General features: G+C 41.9%; 3 protein-coding genes across 11 annotated transcripts in view; 1 reads left to right on the top strand and 2 right to left on the bottom strand.

Annotated features, from left to right (window-relative positions):
- Window positions 1-6399, bottom strand: part of LOC309478144 (uncharacterized protein) — a 105984-nt gene extending 99585 nt beyond the window's left edge. The window contains exon 1 of one of the 3 annotated variants that reach the window (XM_082141703.1): window positions 4459-6399. The gene's annotated coding sequence lies outside the window, so the exon portion shown is untranslated. The remainder of the gene's footprint in view (window positions 1-4458) is intronic. The other 2 variants (XM_082141700.1, XM_082141701.1) reach the window with 2 other exon arrangements.
- LOC309478174 (uncharacterized protein) overlaps window positions 1-17065 on the top strand; it is a 253102-nt gene that overhangs the window by 189861 nt on the left and 46176 nt on the right. The gene's annotated exons all lie outside the window — the stretch shown is intronic.
- LOC309478138 (uncharacterized protein) overlaps window positions 993-17065 on the bottom strand; it is a 47860-nt gene continuing 31787 nt past the window's right edge. For 2 of the 7 annotated variants that reach the window (XM_082141686.1, XM_082141687.1), the window contains exons 2-3: window positions 3504-3623; window positions 993-2642 (exon numbers count right to left, since the gene is read on the bottom strand). In XM_082141686.1, the coding sequence (XP_081997812.1) occupies window positions 1519-2642; window positions 3504-3561 (1182 nt within the window). In that variant the 5' untranslated portion in view covers window positions 3562-3623 and the 3' untranslated portion in view covers window positions 993-1518. Of the gene's footprint in view, window positions 2643-3503; window positions 4453-12600; window positions 14678-17065 lie in introns of those variants that run through there. The other 5 variants (XM_082141688.1, XM_082141689.1, XM_082141685.1 and 2 more) reach the window with 4 other exon arrangements.

Below are 17065 nucleotides of genomic sequence, written 5' to 3'. Positions count from 1 at the left end.
CTTTTGCTTCAAACTTTTCGTTTTTAGGCGCATCAATTTCGCTCTGGACGCACGAATCAAAATGTTCAAGCGTCCAACTAGACGCGGTGGATGCGAATTTGACGCGCTATTCGCGTTTGGTGTGAACGCGCAGTTAGACTCATAGGCCAGCACGATAGCGTCCACTGTCCAGTGCGATAATCTTTGCTTTGTGCCCTTTGGTGCGGCTGCTAAAGCATACGAAGAGCTGTTCTGACTGGCTGAACGGGGCAGAACGCTCCAAATAGACTCTGAGAGCCCTGACAGGGCAGAGTAGATTTGCGTCTCTTTCGTCCTCTGGCGAGGGAAGGGCTGATAGCGAAATGACCTGCACTCTGAACGGAGAGCACTTTAGGAACATACCCATGCCTTGGCTTATGGACGACTCTGGAGTCGTTGGGCCCATATTCAAGGCAGAAAGCGCTTACTAAAAGCGCTTGCAAATTGCCTACTCGCTTAACTGATGCCAGTGGCAGCAAAAATTTGGCTTCAATATTCTCGAGAAAAGGAGTTTTCCCATAGCGTAAGCTGCTTACCCAATACAAGTGACCTCTTAAAAGGGAACACACACTATTTATCTCGCGACATGCGTTTGATTTGGGATAATATATATTATAATAAACATTAAAATATTATATTAGAAATAACATTTATTGAGGACAGTTGATTTACCATAAGATCATTTTTGGTTATGACTATATTTAAACTTAAAATAACCACCAATGAGTAAGAAAATTCTGATGCTGATGATTTTAAAACAAGCTTATAGGGCTGTTGAGAACCAGAACTAAACTGACCTGAGGCTGAAGTTTAGATGCTTCCTTATAATTGATATGCCTGGAGTTAAGGAATACGAGAAGAATTTTCATTTTTGGGTTGAAGGAGAGATTAAACAGAGAAGAGAAGCAATATGGTCTGGACCCAGCGATTTATTCACATCTAGATCTTTTTGTCACAAAATACTCTGAAACTGGTTGAGGATCCAACTGCAGTCGTTTATTACAGAAATTCGGAATCATAATCCATAAAACAGGCAACAGGTCAAAAATACAGGACAGATAATACAAAGAGACATCAGAGCAGAAAATGAAAACCAAAACACGGATAACCAGAGGGAGGGCTCTCAGAAATGCAGTGTGACACTAACAAGACTTTACAAAGAGTGAGTGAAAACACAGGGCTTATATAGAGGGTATGCCCAGGACTGAGTGGCAAAAGAGCTGCTAAGCTCTTAAAGCTGTTATTAAAGCTGTAATGCAAAAAAGTCTTTAATATCTTAACGCATCATGTCTATACGTCTAAAACAAGTTATTTGAAATATATATTATAATTTAATGGACTATTGTTGCCAGTTTTACCCAAAGGTTTTGACCTTCCCCAAAGGTTCCCCTTGTCAAACAATCAAACTTCACTACAAATTTTAGCAAATTATCCAGCTTTTGATTAATCTAAATGTCAAATTATTTACTTGTAAGTGATGGATCTGAACATGAACATTTGCTAATTAGAAAATGTCTGGCAACGGTTTCTCTCATGTTTCTGTAGACTAGATAATTGGGTGAAACTCTTCCCATATGAAGAGCACTGGTGCAGCTTCTCTCCAGTATGAATTCTCTGGTGTGTTTTTAAATTGTTGGATGTAGTGAAGGTCTTCCCACAGTCAGAGCACACATGAGGTTTCACACCAGTATGAACACTCTCGTGCCATTTTAAATTCTGCAGTTGTGAAAAACCCTTTCCACAAAAAAAACAAAAGTGAGGCTTCACACCAGCATGAGTTTTAAGGTGTGCTTTTAAGCTTGATGCCAAAACAAATGTTTTATCACACTGATCACAGCTGAATGATCTCACTCCAGAGTGACGGCGCAGATGAGTGGTGAGAACGCTTTGGGATGTGAAACTATTTCCACACTGAGAGCATGTATAAGGCCTCTCTCCAGTGTGAATCCTCATGTGCACATTAACGTCCCCTTTGCGACTGAATCTCTTTCCACACTGAGAGCAGGTGAACAGATTTTCTCCCGTGTGAATCCTCATGTGCACATTAACGTCCTCTTTGCGACTGAAACTCTTTCCACACTGAGAGCAGGTGAATGTTTTTTCTCCAGTGTGTTCTCTCGTGTGTCTGTTAAGGGTTGATTTACGTGTGAAACTCTTTCCACACTGACAGCATTTGAACAGATTTTCTCCAGTGTGAATCCTCATGTGCACATTAACGTCCTCTTTGCGACTGAAACTCTTTCCACACTGAGAGCAGGTGAATGTTTTTTCTCCAGTGTGTTCTCTCGTGTGTCTGTTAAGGGTTGATATATGTGTGAAACTCTTTCCACACTGACAGCACATGAACAGATTTTCTCCAGTGTGAGATTTCATGTGTTTATTAAGGTCTGATTTGTGCACGTAAAACAGTCCACACTCAGAACAGGTGAAAAATTCTTTGTCTCCAAAATGTTCAGCTTGTTTTTGTGTGAAATTCTCTTCAGTCTGTGAAACGACTGCATTTCCATCTTCACTTTTGAAATGATGAGGTTTTTCAAACAGATGTTTGTCTTCATTTGTATATGTCAGTTCTCCATCTTCATTAGTAAAATGATGCCATTTGTCTTTATTCACTTCCATCGGGTCTAAAATCAACATATTAAATAATAAATTCCCCAAATTCAATCAAAGGAAAATGAGAAACGAAGAAATCAAAAAATTATTTTTAATGTAGCACAAATCTAGTTTACCACTGAGTCTATTAGTATCTAGTTCTAGATGTATTGTTATATACTCCCGAGAACCAGAAATAGAAGAGATTTCTTTGTGAATTTAGTTTGTCAGATTATTTTACTTTATGCAATGTGTGTAGAATTGCCATAAATGTGTAGTCCCATTCTATACAACTTATTTAATTTGAATATGAATGTGTTCTTGTGGCAACATGTAATAAAAAAAAAGGGAGTAATAACTTAAAATTTCTTTCCCTTTTCACTTGTTGTGTCTCCCCAGAATGCCTGATAAACATGCTGTAAGTCCTGCTGTCTCTACAGAGGACATGTATGAGATCAGTGCCCTGTTTCATAATATTCTGAATATATTCTGAATATTTCGTTCATATTCTGATTGGAAACCCCATAACGTTGAGATGTTTATTTATGACAAACAATTAGAAAATTACTCTGGTATAAATAAACTCAGACACACAAAATATTATCATATTTCCATAAGAGTGCTAAATTTGATCATTCAGTCAATGTCAGTCATTTTTAAAGACCAAGGATTGAAATTGTAATGGTAAAACCTCCAAACATTTGGTATCTCTGAAAAGCCCTGAATGTGCTCTTTACAGGACTGTGACAAGTTATGAAGATCTCAGAGAAATTCGCTAAAATATAATGTCCTCTACAGAGGATAAAGTCTATGCCTGGGTCTCAGGAGAATTTGTGAGTTTTCATCTTAATGTTCCCCATCAGTCATTAAAGAGAATGAAGGAAAACACCAACCTATTTGTTCCTCTGTATCTTCATCTTTTATTCTGCAGGGTTCTTCCTTAATCTCCATCTTTACAATAGTATGTCAGTAGTTTCTCCTGGAGTAATTCCTCCTGCTTGCTTCTTCTTCTCCTGTGGGAAGATGGGTATATTTCCCAGCATTTAAACTCTCATTGTTTAGAAACATTTAGATTTTTGAATTTTTTTACAACAAACACACCGCAAAACACAGCTATGCAGCATAATTCAAAACATAATAAATAATAAAATCTGAACATTGGCTTTCAGTCTTTATTCGGCTTTGCTCTCATTGTTTCTTAATAGAATTCATAAAAATATTGAATTGAGTATCATAGCTCTAATAGGGGCACACTGTAACGCAGTGTTATTATAACATTTCCCACAGCCGCACAACTGAGACTTAAACCCGGCGAGATCAGCATTGAAGAACTATCTAATTTGTTAAATAACAGATTAGAGATTAAAATAATATCAGATTTGTCTAATTTTAAATAAACACAAAAGACAGAGATGAAAAATTAACTTTGAAGAAATTTACTGTTGCTATGGTTAAATAAATGTTCAGTGATATGTTACAAAGATTTTTACATTTTGGCGCATTTTCTTCTCTATACAGTGACAGTATTGATATGGCAACTAGTAAATACACAAAGTTTATTTGCTAGCATGTGTTTTACCCCGCGATAGTTCCCTATATCCCCACCCCTACATTAAAAACTGTTTACCAGGTTTAATTTGTTCATTACATAAAATGAAAACACAACTCATAATCTTCACAAATCAGAATGTGAAAAACAGTCAGTAACGAGTTTACGTTTCACGAGCGTATGAACAACATCAGTCAGTTCATTTCGATTAATTTCTGAGTGATTCACTAAATGAACAGACTCGTTTAGTCGTTTAAATTTCGATTTCTCCTATTAAATGACCAAATGAATGTACTCACAGTCTGAAAAACAGCAGATTTAGAGCAGAATGAACGGCTGTGTTCCACTTCTCCTGTTTATGTCCCCTTCCCTCGCTCACTTCTCTTCTTCTCCTAGATTCGGATGTGTGTCATTGCTTCGGTTGCTCGAGCGCCTCTACTGGCGGAAACCATATTAAACTAGGGGTGCGCCGATCCGATATTCGGTATCGGTATTAGTCCGATACTGGCCAAAATCACTGGATCGGACATTGCATGAATCGCGGGAGTATAACCCGATCCGATACGATCACGTCCCTTAGTCCTAAATTGTCATACAAATGCTTAACAACACCTGAGAGACATGCCGTAAAGAGAGATGAGCAACACGCGTCACGCAGCGTTGCCAGATTTTCACATACAAATCCCGTCCAATTGCTTCTTAAAAATAGCCAATCGCGTTTCGGGGTGGGAGAGACCGCGGACTTGGCAACACTGGCATCACGTGAACGGTAGCTAGAGGTGAGTGAGGTAAGCCCTCTCAGCAATTAAGTTATCATGTCAGCTGTGTGGAGTTATTTAAAATAAGACGCGATACGTTCATAATTAATAAACTACAGAACAGCGCGAGCAGGAAGCGGCGCGCCTCACGCGGGCACGGCTTATGCTCCGAGAACGGATTACTGCACTAGTGATATAAAACGCATCTTCCCCATGAACAACACAAAGTAAATACACTCGCACGTAACACACACACACACACACACACACACACACACACACACACACACACACACACACACACACACACACAGGTCTGTTAACTTAAGCAATACTTTTAATAAGGTAGTCTAATATTTTTCTGACTAACAAATTACTGACACAGTAAAGGGTAGATTTAAATAAATAAAAACGAAATTTAAATAAAGAAAAACGAAATTTAATTAAAGAAAAAAACGAATTTAAATAAAGAAAAACGAAATTAAGTTAAATTAAAAATGAGATTAATTTAGATTGATAATAAGGGGTAAAAAGCTTAATACATTTTGTTTCTATTGTTCTATTTTCCACAATGTCAAAGCAACGCAGCTTAACCCAAAATACAAGCTCGCAGGCATGCACTTCTGTCCTTACAAACTCCGCTGTTCTGCGCTCTAGCCAGAGAATACTACCGTTGCAGGAACACTTTAGTAGGCCAACTCAAGAAGCATCAAATAACGAGGTTGGGTTCCTTCAACTGTCCATCCTATTAAAAATGGCTAGGCCTTATAAGATAGTTGTAAAAAAGAGTTCTCGGAGCATATAAGCCCTGCCCGCGTGAGGCGCGCCGCTTCCCACTCGCGCTGTTCTGTAGTTTATTCAAAGTTTATTCATTCTGAACGTGTCTCGTCTCGTGTGTCTATCTATATTTCGTCAGATTTTATAGTGTTGAACATATTCAAGCGCGAATGAGAACCATTTCGAGGGGGATGCCAGGTGTAAAAAAAAACAAACAAAAAAAAACGAATATTCGAATGTCAAATTCTCAAATCGAATACCAACCCACCGAACGAATATTCGAATAGTCGGGTACAGCCCTATGACTACATAAGAGTTTTGTGTTACATCCAGTTTTTGGCACTGGAATTATAATTTTTGGTTTATTTGCACAGTTGCACTTTAAATTTCATTAATTGAATGGTGCTGAATAATTAAAAATGCTGCTACAAGTTCTGTTTAAAAATTGTTTTAATAAAAATTAAGCAGCAGTATTGCACAACTGAGTCATGTTGTGGGCTACTTATATAGAACATTTATTGCACTGTTTGAGCATGATGCTTTTTAGATGGCTAGGTTAAGCAGTGCATCCTCCTGACAAATGTGTTATTAACAGCTTAATTAAGAAAAAAATATATGGTATTGTATCGGTATCGACAGATACTCAATTGTGTGTTATCGGTATCGGTATCGGACATGAAAAAGTGGTATCGAGCCACCCCTATATTAAACCATCTAACCTTCATAGATTAAGGAAACGACTCAGTTACTAAAGCCGCGTTTCCACCGCAGGAACTTTCCCCAGGAACTAGGAACTTTGGGCTGGAACCAGGGTCTAAATGAAGTTCCGGGTAAATATTTCCCCCTCCAATAGTCCCTGCTCATGAGGTAGTACTTTTTCAAAGTTCAGGAACTTTCAGGGGTGGGACTTGTGCGCTGCACAAGCTGATTGGTTGTGTTCACGCCGCATTTTGGTTGGATGACTCCACGCAGCATTTATTTATTTTTAACCTCCCTTTTTAAAAAATCTATTGCGGTTCGTGTCGTGGCTTCATGCAGTAAGAGTTGTCTGTCTGCAAATATGGAATTTAATTAAAAAAAACTGGTGGACTGGCGACGAGTTTCAGGCTTTATTAAGGGTATTTGTGGAAGAGGAAACTTTCTGCGCGGTCGTCCCAGCCATCTCACGGTCAATGTCCGCAATAGCTGATAACATACAAATTTTATATCTAACGTTAGCATTACGAGCTTACTGAACACGCTTTATCAGTGCTCGTCTCTTTTCTGCCACAGCTTTTATTATTAAGTCATTATGTTTACACATTGTCATCTATTGCAAGGCACTCCAAACCATGTTACAAATTTACTATAACAGGATTGAAATAGCGCTTTGAGGTTAGTAACAAACAACTATTTACAAGACTGTCACTATTTATGATTGATAGACAGGGTTCAGGCTTTTTTTAAGCATATTTGCGAAAGAGGAAATTTGTGCGCGTTCGTCCCAGGCATCTCACAATAACTGATAACATACGTTGTCTAATTTTATACGCATACGAGCTTTCTGAACACGCTTTAGTATCAGTGCTCGTCTATTTTGTTTTGTTAATTACCTCGTTAGTAAACCAATACATAACTGCAGCACAGTTTGAATCTCCTCCATACTTATTATAAATGTGGCGCTCAAAACTGATTACAGTTGCACGCAGTTTACCTTCCCGGTACTATAGACCGAGGTGTAAACGCAGAAAGCAACCGGTCTGGGGCAAAAAAAGTTCCTGGGACAAATTGTTCCGGGTAATTTCGGTGGAAACGCGGCTTAACGTAACCTCGGTTCCCTGAGAAGAGGGAACGAGTATTGCGTAAGTAGCTTACACTATGGGGAAATTCCTTTTCTCGAGGATCTTGAAGCCAAATTTTTAAAACGTAGTGCAGCTGCACAGCAGACACATAGCACAGCGTCTAGCGCGGTCATTGGCTGTGCTGCGGCAACTGCACGAACCTATGGCGAGGTGGCTCAAGTGCGCGAACCAATCAGGCCGCTTTGCACATCATCTAATCCCCTGATCTAAGCACGATAGCTATAATCAGCCAATCGTCGAGGTAGATTAACACTCGCACACCCTGTTGTCTCAGAGGGGTGAGAGCTGCACCCACGCACTTCGTAAATGTATGGGGTGCTAGAGATAGGCCGAACAATAGGACCATGTACTGATAAGCCTGCCCCTCGAAAGCGAATCTCAAGAATGGCCTGTGATGGGGCGTTATCTGAATGTGAAAATAAGCACTGAGAAAAACCAATCCCCTGGGCGAATCTGCGCGAGGATTTGTTTGATTGTCAGCATCCTGAACGGGTGCGTCATAAGCGCTTTGTTCAGGTGTCTGAGATCTAGGATGGGCCTGAGGCCGCCATCCTTCTTTGGAACGAGGAAGTAGCGACTGTAAAAGCCTTGTTTTGTGATAAAGGGACTGGCTTTACAGTCCCTTTTGCTAACAGTTTCGACACTTCGGTGTCAAGGACTTGAGCCATGTCGCTTCTCACTGTTGTCTCGACCACGGCTAGAAAGCGTGGAGGTCTGCGAGCAAACTGTAGCGAGTAGCCTCGTTTTATTATGTTCAACACCCATTCTGATATACCGGGGATGGCCACCCAGGCCTTGGCCCGCATACATTTATTACACCTCCAGCGCGAGCTGGAGGGAAAACTGATACTGTGGGAACAGTGTTTATGTGCAGGGGTGCGTACTTCATAGTGGGCACACAGCCTACATTTATCACACTTCCAGCGCGAGCCGGAGGGAAATCTGATACTGTGGGGACAGTGCTTATGTGCAGAGTAGCGTACTTTATAGTGGGCACACAACCTACATTTATTACACCTCCAGCCACGCCGGAGGGGGAACAGACAGAAAAGTGCTTTTTTCATGCTTTATTTGAGTCGCTGTAAAAACAGCATTTGTTTGCAGGTGTGCATGTTTCAGAACAGACTCCTTTACTGCAATATTGACATTTCCAGTCGCCTGAACTAAAGAGGGGACTGGGAAATGTGTAAAAGGCTTTTTGGAGGTTGGACCTCAGCCGCTGGGCGGGGCTGGGAGACCGGCGGCGCTGACTTTACCTGCTGAGGCGCCTTCTTATGGCGGCCCAAAGCAGAGCTGGAGCGTTTAGGGAGTAAGTGACACATAGCCTGCGATGCTTTCTGAGCTTCAGTGTAACGTTCCGCGAAAGCCTTGACTGCTGGGCCGAACAGACCGGTGGTGGAGATAGGGGAGTCCAGAAAAGCTGCTCTGTCTGCAACCTTCATCTCTGGTAAGTTCAACGAAAGATGACTTTCAAGCACCGTCAACTTCGCCATGCTCCTACCAATCGCCTGGGAGGTTGATTTGGTGGCTCGCAGGGCCAGGTCTTTGGCGCTGCGCAGGTTCCTGAAAGCTTCCGGTTCAGGTCCAGACTCGTCCATCGAGCGGAGAAGTTTGGCCTGAAAAACTTGGAGGACAGCCATGGTGTGAAGTGCTGAAGCGGCTTGGCCAGCGAGAGCTGAAGTGATGCGGCAAGATTTGGATGGATGTGTCACTTTGGCTTTCCATCCCATAGCGGTGGGCAGGCAAAGGTGTGCGGCCACCGCTTTTCCGAGGGGAGGAATCGCCTCTTCCCCTTTCTCCACAGCGCCGTTTACAGTCGAGAGCGTTTAGGAGATGGAAGGCTTTAGACGAGCTGAATGTGGCACTTTCCGCGACTTAGTTAGCTCGTTGTGCACGTCGGGAAAGAAGGGAGCAGGTCTCTGCTGAGGGGCCTGCCGGCGCTCCTGCAGGAATAATTCGTCTAGCCACTCGAGCCTGAGATCTTCAATGGCTTTAGTCAGCACACGGAGAAGATCTGCATCAAGGCTGGTTCTCAAGTCACTCGCGCTGGCTTGTGTTGAGGGTGCGGGGCCGGTCATGGAGCCCGCCCACTCCTCGCATTCGGATGCAGCGTGAGAAAGGCTGTCATCCTTCTCGTCATCCTTGTCTGATCCCCCAAAAGAGACGAGACTGGCCGCTCGCTGAGAGGGGGTTTGAGAGCGAGGCACGCGGGGACTGGGCCGGCGTGTGCTTGCTCGTATTCGTCCGCTCTGGCATCCTTTGTGCGCAGCACTTTTTCTTGTGCAGCTCGAGAAAAGGAGAGGGGAGAGCGGGAGGCGTGGGACCGTGGATTTTGTGAACCATGCCACCCCATCTGCTGCACTGTGTTTTAAAAATTTGCCGTTTTCCCATAGCGTAAGCTGCTTACGCAATACAAGAGACCTCTTGAAAGGGAACAAACACTATTTATCTCGCCACATGCGTTTGATTTGGGATAATATATATTATAATAAAACATTAAAATATTATTTTAGAAATAACATTTGAGGACAGTTGATTTACCATAAGATCATTTTTGGTTATGACTATATTTAAACTTAAAATAACCACCAATGAGTAAGAAAATTCTGATGCTGATGATTTTAAAACAAGCTTATAGGGCTGTTGAGAACCAGAACTAAACTGACCTGAGCCTGAAGTTTAGATGCTTCCCTATTATTGATATGCCTGGAGTTAAAGGGATACTTCAGGATAGGGGTGTCGCCATATACCGGTTTTGACGATAATCGTGATATTCAAAGCATTAAATATCGACATCGTGTTAATTTAGAGTGTGACAATATACCGGTATTGCCGATAACCACAATGTTTAAAATTAATAGGACTCTTATGATAACATGACACGTAAATACTGCAGCGCCAGTACCTGGCTGACCTCTCTGGACGAGAAGCGCAGCGCCAGCGTCTTTAAAATTCGAACACATCTCTATACACACACCGGCGGTGCCGTTCGGCTCTGTCCGCGGCACCCAGCAACGGCTCAGGACCTTGTTCAAAATCCTGCCGCGACACAGAGCGCCATTTACATCGTTTTAAATTTACATTATATTTGTCTCAAATCATCGTAAATGACTTCACCCTGTGCTGCAGTATACATTTAATTTTACATTCATTTACAGAAATCAGCTGCTTGAATGAAAATTGCTGATGTTATCGGATTTTCAGGTGATATTCTCAATTCATTCAGTTAACGGATGCTCTGAGGTAAACAGTGTTCAGATCGCAGACTCTGCAACTATTGTATTTAATTGTAACAGTACAATCATAACATTTTACAGACTTTATCTTAATTTCATAATGTCCTTAAGCATTAGAATATTGCTGGCCATAAACTGAGAAAGTGCGTGTGCGATACTTTGAGTTGTCCTACACACGACGTGACGCTGCAGAATGTGTAGCCTCCGTGTCCATCACCCTGCGGATTACGCCATTTTACAGAGAGTAAAGTGCTATTATTTTATTAGTCATGGAATGGGAAAAGTGACATTAACCTGTTAACAGTGGGTTTCTGTGTTCATATATTTAATAAAGGGTGATTATTAAGAACCCCGTTTTCTTTACTCATCTTATTTTTGTATTTGTATTTGCACTTGATTTTTTTATATTTTTTTTTATCTGCTATCTGCATAACTTTATTGGGACAGGATACACAACAATAGGTTTAAGAGCTTTTCAGGAAACCTTCAGACAGTGTTTCGCTTCAGTTTGAAACCAGATAAACTTCAGATGAGTAGTAGGGGTTACCATCCTCTTTTTCCCGGACATGTTCGGCCGTCGAGATCGTCCAAAATGTCCGGGATTCGGCTTTTGCTTTCTGCAGTCGCCATTCATTGTTTACATGCACACCTTTTGTTTCAATCTAACTGAATTCATTCCGATCGGTGAATCTGAATGTAGCGTTTATATAATGTGATTGCAGAATTATTAGGCACGTTGATTTTCTGATAATTTTTTATTCCCAGGCACAATTTGCCAATTCCAAACCATATTAATCTTAATGACTACTATTAGTTTTGTATTTAATCAATAAATGTATTTAATCATATTTAATCAATTATCACAATTTTTTTTTCTGTCCCGCTCCCACAAGGTTCTATTCAGCAACCGCTTAAAATACACTCGGTGTTCACCCGCTTTATTTCCCGACCTGACAGTTCCGCAAAATTTAGATCTCGTTTCCATAATCTCACATTCAAATGTCTCTAACGGCAAGAATGAGATTAGTAGCCTATAATAAATGCTATACAAAAATTGTGTTTGTGTCAATATAAATATTAGGCTATTTTAACATTGTACTGTCAGCAGAGAAAAAAAATGCCACAGAAAAAAATTATGAAATATAAATAGCCTAACATAAATTAAATAGGACAAAGCCTATCACTCAAATTTCTAAGCAACATAAACGAAAATCATATTGCCCTACTGACAAATGAAGTAGGCTATTTTCTGCCGAACTATTTCAAACATCCTTGCAAAAAAAGAATGTTGTTGACTGACAATGGTTTCAGTACCAAACAGCTCCTCAGAGATAGGTGTACAGGTGGTCAGAATTAAGTGCGGATACGCTGTCAAAAGATGTCGGGAGTGGGCTATTGTCAGTCAGACCGCCCGCTCCGTCCAAAGTACACCAGAGTTCTGACCGCTACCGTCTTTTGACGCGCGAATGGACACAAAGTGGTCAAGCGTATAACTAGACGCGGCAGGCGCGAATTTGACGCGCTATTCGCGTCCGGTGTGAACGCACAGTTATACTTTAAAATGTAATCCCGCGCCGCATGATTCCCTATGGGTGTTTCACACAGTATGCGGCGGTGAAATCGCCGCGCGACTACGGCTTTTCTCAAGTAGTGGAAGAGTTTTGTGCAGCATTTAGGACTTCCAAAATAATCCGGCGGGCCAGAAAATATTGCTGGCGGGCCAGTTTTGGCCCGCGGGCCGCCAGTTGTCGTTCCCTGCCTTAAGGAATACGAGAAGAATTTTCATTTTTGGGTTGAAGGAGAGATTAAACATAAAGGGGAAGCAATACGGTCTGGACCCAGTGATTTATTCACATCTAGATCTTTTTGTCACAAAATACTCTAAAACTGGTACGACTGCAAATTCGGAATCATAATCCATAAAACAGGCAACAGGTAAAAAATACAGGACAGACAATACAAAGAGACAACAGAGCAGAAAAACAGTCAAACGAGGAAATCCGAGAAACCAGGCAGAAAATGAAAACCAAAACACGGATAACCAGAGGGAGAGCTCTCAGAAATGCAGTGTGACACTACCAAGACTTTGCAAAGAGTGAGTGAAAACACAGGGCTTATATAGAAGGTATGCCCAGGACTGAGTGGCAAAAGAGCTGCTAAGCTCTTAAAGCTGTTATTAAAGCTGTAATGCAAAAAAGTCTTTAATATCTTAACGCATCATGTCTATACATCTAAAACAAGTTATTTGAAATATAAGTTATTACTTTGACCTTCCCCAAAGGTTCCCCTTGTCAAACAATCAAACTTAACAACAAATTTTAGCAAATTATCCAGCTTTTGATTAATCTAAATGTCAAATTATTTACTTGTAAGTGATAGATATAAACATGAACAATTGCTAATTAGAAAATGTCGGACAACGTTTTTTCTCATGTTTCTGTAGAGTAGATAATTGGGTGAAACTCTTCCCACATGAAGAGCACTGGTGCGGCTTCTCTCCAGTATTAACTCTCTGGTGTGTTTTTAAATTGTTGGATGTAGTGAAGGTCTTCCCACAGTCAGAGCACACGAGGTCTCACATCAGTATGAACACTCTCATGCCGTTTTAAATTCTGCAGTCGTGAAAAACCCTTTACACAAAAAGAACAAAAGTGAGGCTTCACACCAGCATGAGTTTTAAGGTGTGCTTTTAAGCTTGATGCCCAAACAAATGTTTTATCACACTGTTCACAGCTGAATGATCTCACTCCAGAGTGACGGTGCAGATGAGTGGTGAGAACGCTTTGGGATGTGAAACTATTTCCACACTGAGAGCATGTATAAGGCCTCTCTCCTGTGTGAATTCTCATGTGCACATTAAGGCCTCCTTTATGAGTGAAACTCTTTCCACACTGAGAGCAGGTGAATGTTTTTTCTCCAGTGTGTTCTCTCGTGTGTCTGTTAAGGGTTGATTTACGTGTGAAACTCTTTCCACACTGAGAGCATTTGAACAGTTTTTCTCCAGTGTGAATCCTCATGTGCACTTTAACATCCCCTTTGCGACAGAAACACTTTCCACACTGAGAGCAGGTGAATGTTTTTTCTCCAGTGTGTTCTCTCGTGTGTCTGTTAAGGGTTGATTTACGTGTGAAACTCTTTCCACACTGAGAGCATTTGAACAGTTTTTCTCCAGTGTGAATCCTCATGTGCATATTAACGTCCCCTTTGCGACTGAAACACTTTCCACACTGAGAGCAGGTGAACAGATTTTCTCCAGTGTGAGATTTCATGTGTTTATTAAGGTCTGATTTGTGCACGTAAAACAGTCCACACTCAGAACAAGTGAAAAATGCTGTTTCTCCAGATTTTTCAGCTTGTTTTTGTGTGAAATTTTCTTCAGTCTGTGAAACAACTGCGATTCCATCTTCATTTTTGAAATGATGAGGTTTTTCAAACAGATGTTTGTCTTCATTTTTATATGTCAGTTCTCCATCTTCATTAGTGAAATTATGCCAGGTGTCTGTATTCACTTCCATCGGGTCTAAAATCAACATATTAAATAATAAATTTCCCAAATTCAATCAAAGAAGGAAAATAAGAAACGAAGAAATCAAAATTTAAGTTTTAATGTAGCACAAATCTAGTTTACTACTGAGTCTACTAGTATCTAGTTCTAGATGTATTGTTATATACTCCCGAGAACCAAAAATATAAGAGATTCCTTTGTGAATTTAGTTTGTCAGTTTATTTTACTTTATGCAATGTGTAGAATTGCCCTAAATGTGTAGTCCCATTCTATACAACTTGAATGTTCTTGTGGCAACATGTAATAAAAAATTAAAAAAGAGAGTAATAACTTAAAAACAGTTTCATAAGAATATCTCATATTTCATAGGAATACTGATTTAAAATTTCTTTCCCTTTTCACTTGTGTCTCCCCAAAATGCCTGATAAACATTCTGTAAGTCCTGCTGTCTCTACAGAGGACATGTATGAAATCATTGCCCTGTTTCATAATATTCTGAATATATTCAGAATATTTCGTTCATATTCTGATTGGAAACCCCATAACGTTGAGATGTTTATTTATGACAAACAATTGGAAAATTACTCAGGTATAAATAAACGTACTTGGTTACTTCCCTTAGAGATAAGGGAAAGAGTACTGCGTTGCAAACACTATGGGAAACTCCTTTCTCAGGAATTATTGAAGCTTTTATTTTAAAATGCGTTGCAGCTGCACAGCTAGATCATCATAGCTCGAGTGCTAGCGAGCTGATTGGCTGTGCTGCAGCAACTGCACGAACCTATGGCGAGTCAGTAGAGGCGAGCGGTCCAATCGGAGCGCCTGGCACCTTGCCAGCCTCGAGCGCGGCAAAATAGGCATGAAAATAGGCGTGGCTGAAGAATATAAATTCAGAGAAAACTCGCCATATGACTGAAGCGAAGCACAGTACGCAGTACTCGTTCCCTAATAGGGAACTGAGGTTACGCAAGTAACAAAGTATGTTACCTCACGAGAACGGTTCTCTCGTACTGTGTTGCAAACGCTATGGGAACCCATTTTAAAACGCTGTGCTATTCGCCAGTGACTACTCTGAAGGTGTCCGGGGAGACCCGAGACTAATAACAGAGTATTCTAAATCATAATTGACCAGAATGTCAGGCCCTTAGAATGATATTCACCACATAAAAGGGTATGAAGGCCACCGCGGGAGGGGACCTGGTTCATACATAGGTCTGGGTTAGACTAGCCAGAGACTTAAATAGAGAGAACTCGTGCCTGCAAGGCAGGAACCTCTAGATTATAGAATCTTGCAAATGTGGACAGAGTGGACCAGCCGGCCACCGCACAAATGTCTTCGATCGGGACTCCATTGGACCAAGCCCAAGATGAAGCCATGCCTCTTGTGGAGTGAGCTCTAACACCTATGGGGCACGAGAGACCCAGAGAGGTGTAGGCTAGGGAGATGGCATCCACTATCCATCTTGGCATTGTTAGTTTTGTGACCGGTAGCCCTTTGGTGCAGCCCCCGAAACAGATAAAGAGCTGTTCAGACTGTCTGAAAGAGGCAGAACGCTCCAGATATATTCTCAGGGCTCTGACAGGGCAGAGCGTGAGAGCATCGCTATCTTCTCCCGATATGGGAAGAGCTGATAGGGGAAAAAACCTGGGCTCTGAACGGAGTTGAGAGCACCTTTGGTACATATCCGTGTCTTGGTTTAAGGACGACTTTGGAGTCATTGGGCCCAAACTCAAGATAGGAAGCGCTCGTGGAGAGTGCTTACAAGTCCCCAACTCTTTTAACTGACGCTAGTGCTAACAGCAGAGCGGTTTTAAGAGAGAGGGATCTTAGATCAGCCGACTGAAGTGGCTCGAAGGGAGGTCCCTTAAGAGCTCATACAACCAGGGAAAGGTCCCAGGCCGGCACCGAAGGTGGTCGAGGCGAGTTAAGTCTCCTGCCCCCTTTAAGGAAGCGAACGATGAGGTCACTTTTACCCAAGGAAGAGCCAGCGACCGGCAAGTGAAAAGCTGCAATAGCTGCCACATACACTTTGAGCGTGGAGGGGGAGCGCCGCGCGTCCAACAGTTCTTGGAGAAATGTAAGCACCATTGGTACTTCACAACAATGCGGGTCGAGGTCCCAAGCTAGACACCAGCTGGAGAACACTGACCATTTGTGGTGGTAGAGGCGCCTAGTGGACAGAGCTCTAGCCTCCAATATGGTATTCAGGACACCTACTGCGCAATGGATAAGACACATGCCTTTGGTGTGAGAGACCCGGGTTCGAATCCACTGTGAGACACCAATGTGTCCCTGAGCAAGACACTTAACCCCTAGTTGCTCCAGAGGCGTGCAACCTCTGACATATATAGCAATTGTAAGTCGCTTTGGATAAAAGCGTCAGCTAAATGAATAAATGTAAATGTAAATATGGGAGGAAGAATTTCAGGGCTAGAAAAACTGCTCTCATTTCGAGGCAGTTGATGTGTAGGTGTTTCTCCGAGCTCGACCAGAGGCCGGAGGCAGGCCTGCCCTCGTACAGGGCTCCCCAACCGAGGTTGGAATCGTCTGTTGAGATAACCCTGCTCTCTGAAACCAGACCCATGTTCACACCCTGCTGACACCAGCTGGTATCCTTCCAGGGGGCCAGAGCTCTGGTACAGAGCTGGTTTATCCTTATATTTTCGAGGCTTGGACGCCACGCATGGGCTGGAATTTGAGGCATTAGCCACAGCTGAAGTGGGCGCATATGCAGTAGGCCTAGCTGGAGTACTGACGATGCTGAAGCCATAAGGCCCTAAACCATGGG

This window comes from Leuciscus leuciscus (genome assembly GCF_965113295.1).
Source record: "Leuciscus leuciscus genome assembly, chromosome: 16".
In the NCBI taxonomy this organism is placed as follows: domain Eukaryota; kingdom Metazoa; phylum Chordata; class Actinopteri; order Cypriniformes; family Leuciscidae; genus Leuciscus; species Leuciscus leuciscus.
Note: the sequence above shows the minus strand (reverse complement) of the source record. Positions and strands in the feature narration are given on the sequence as shown.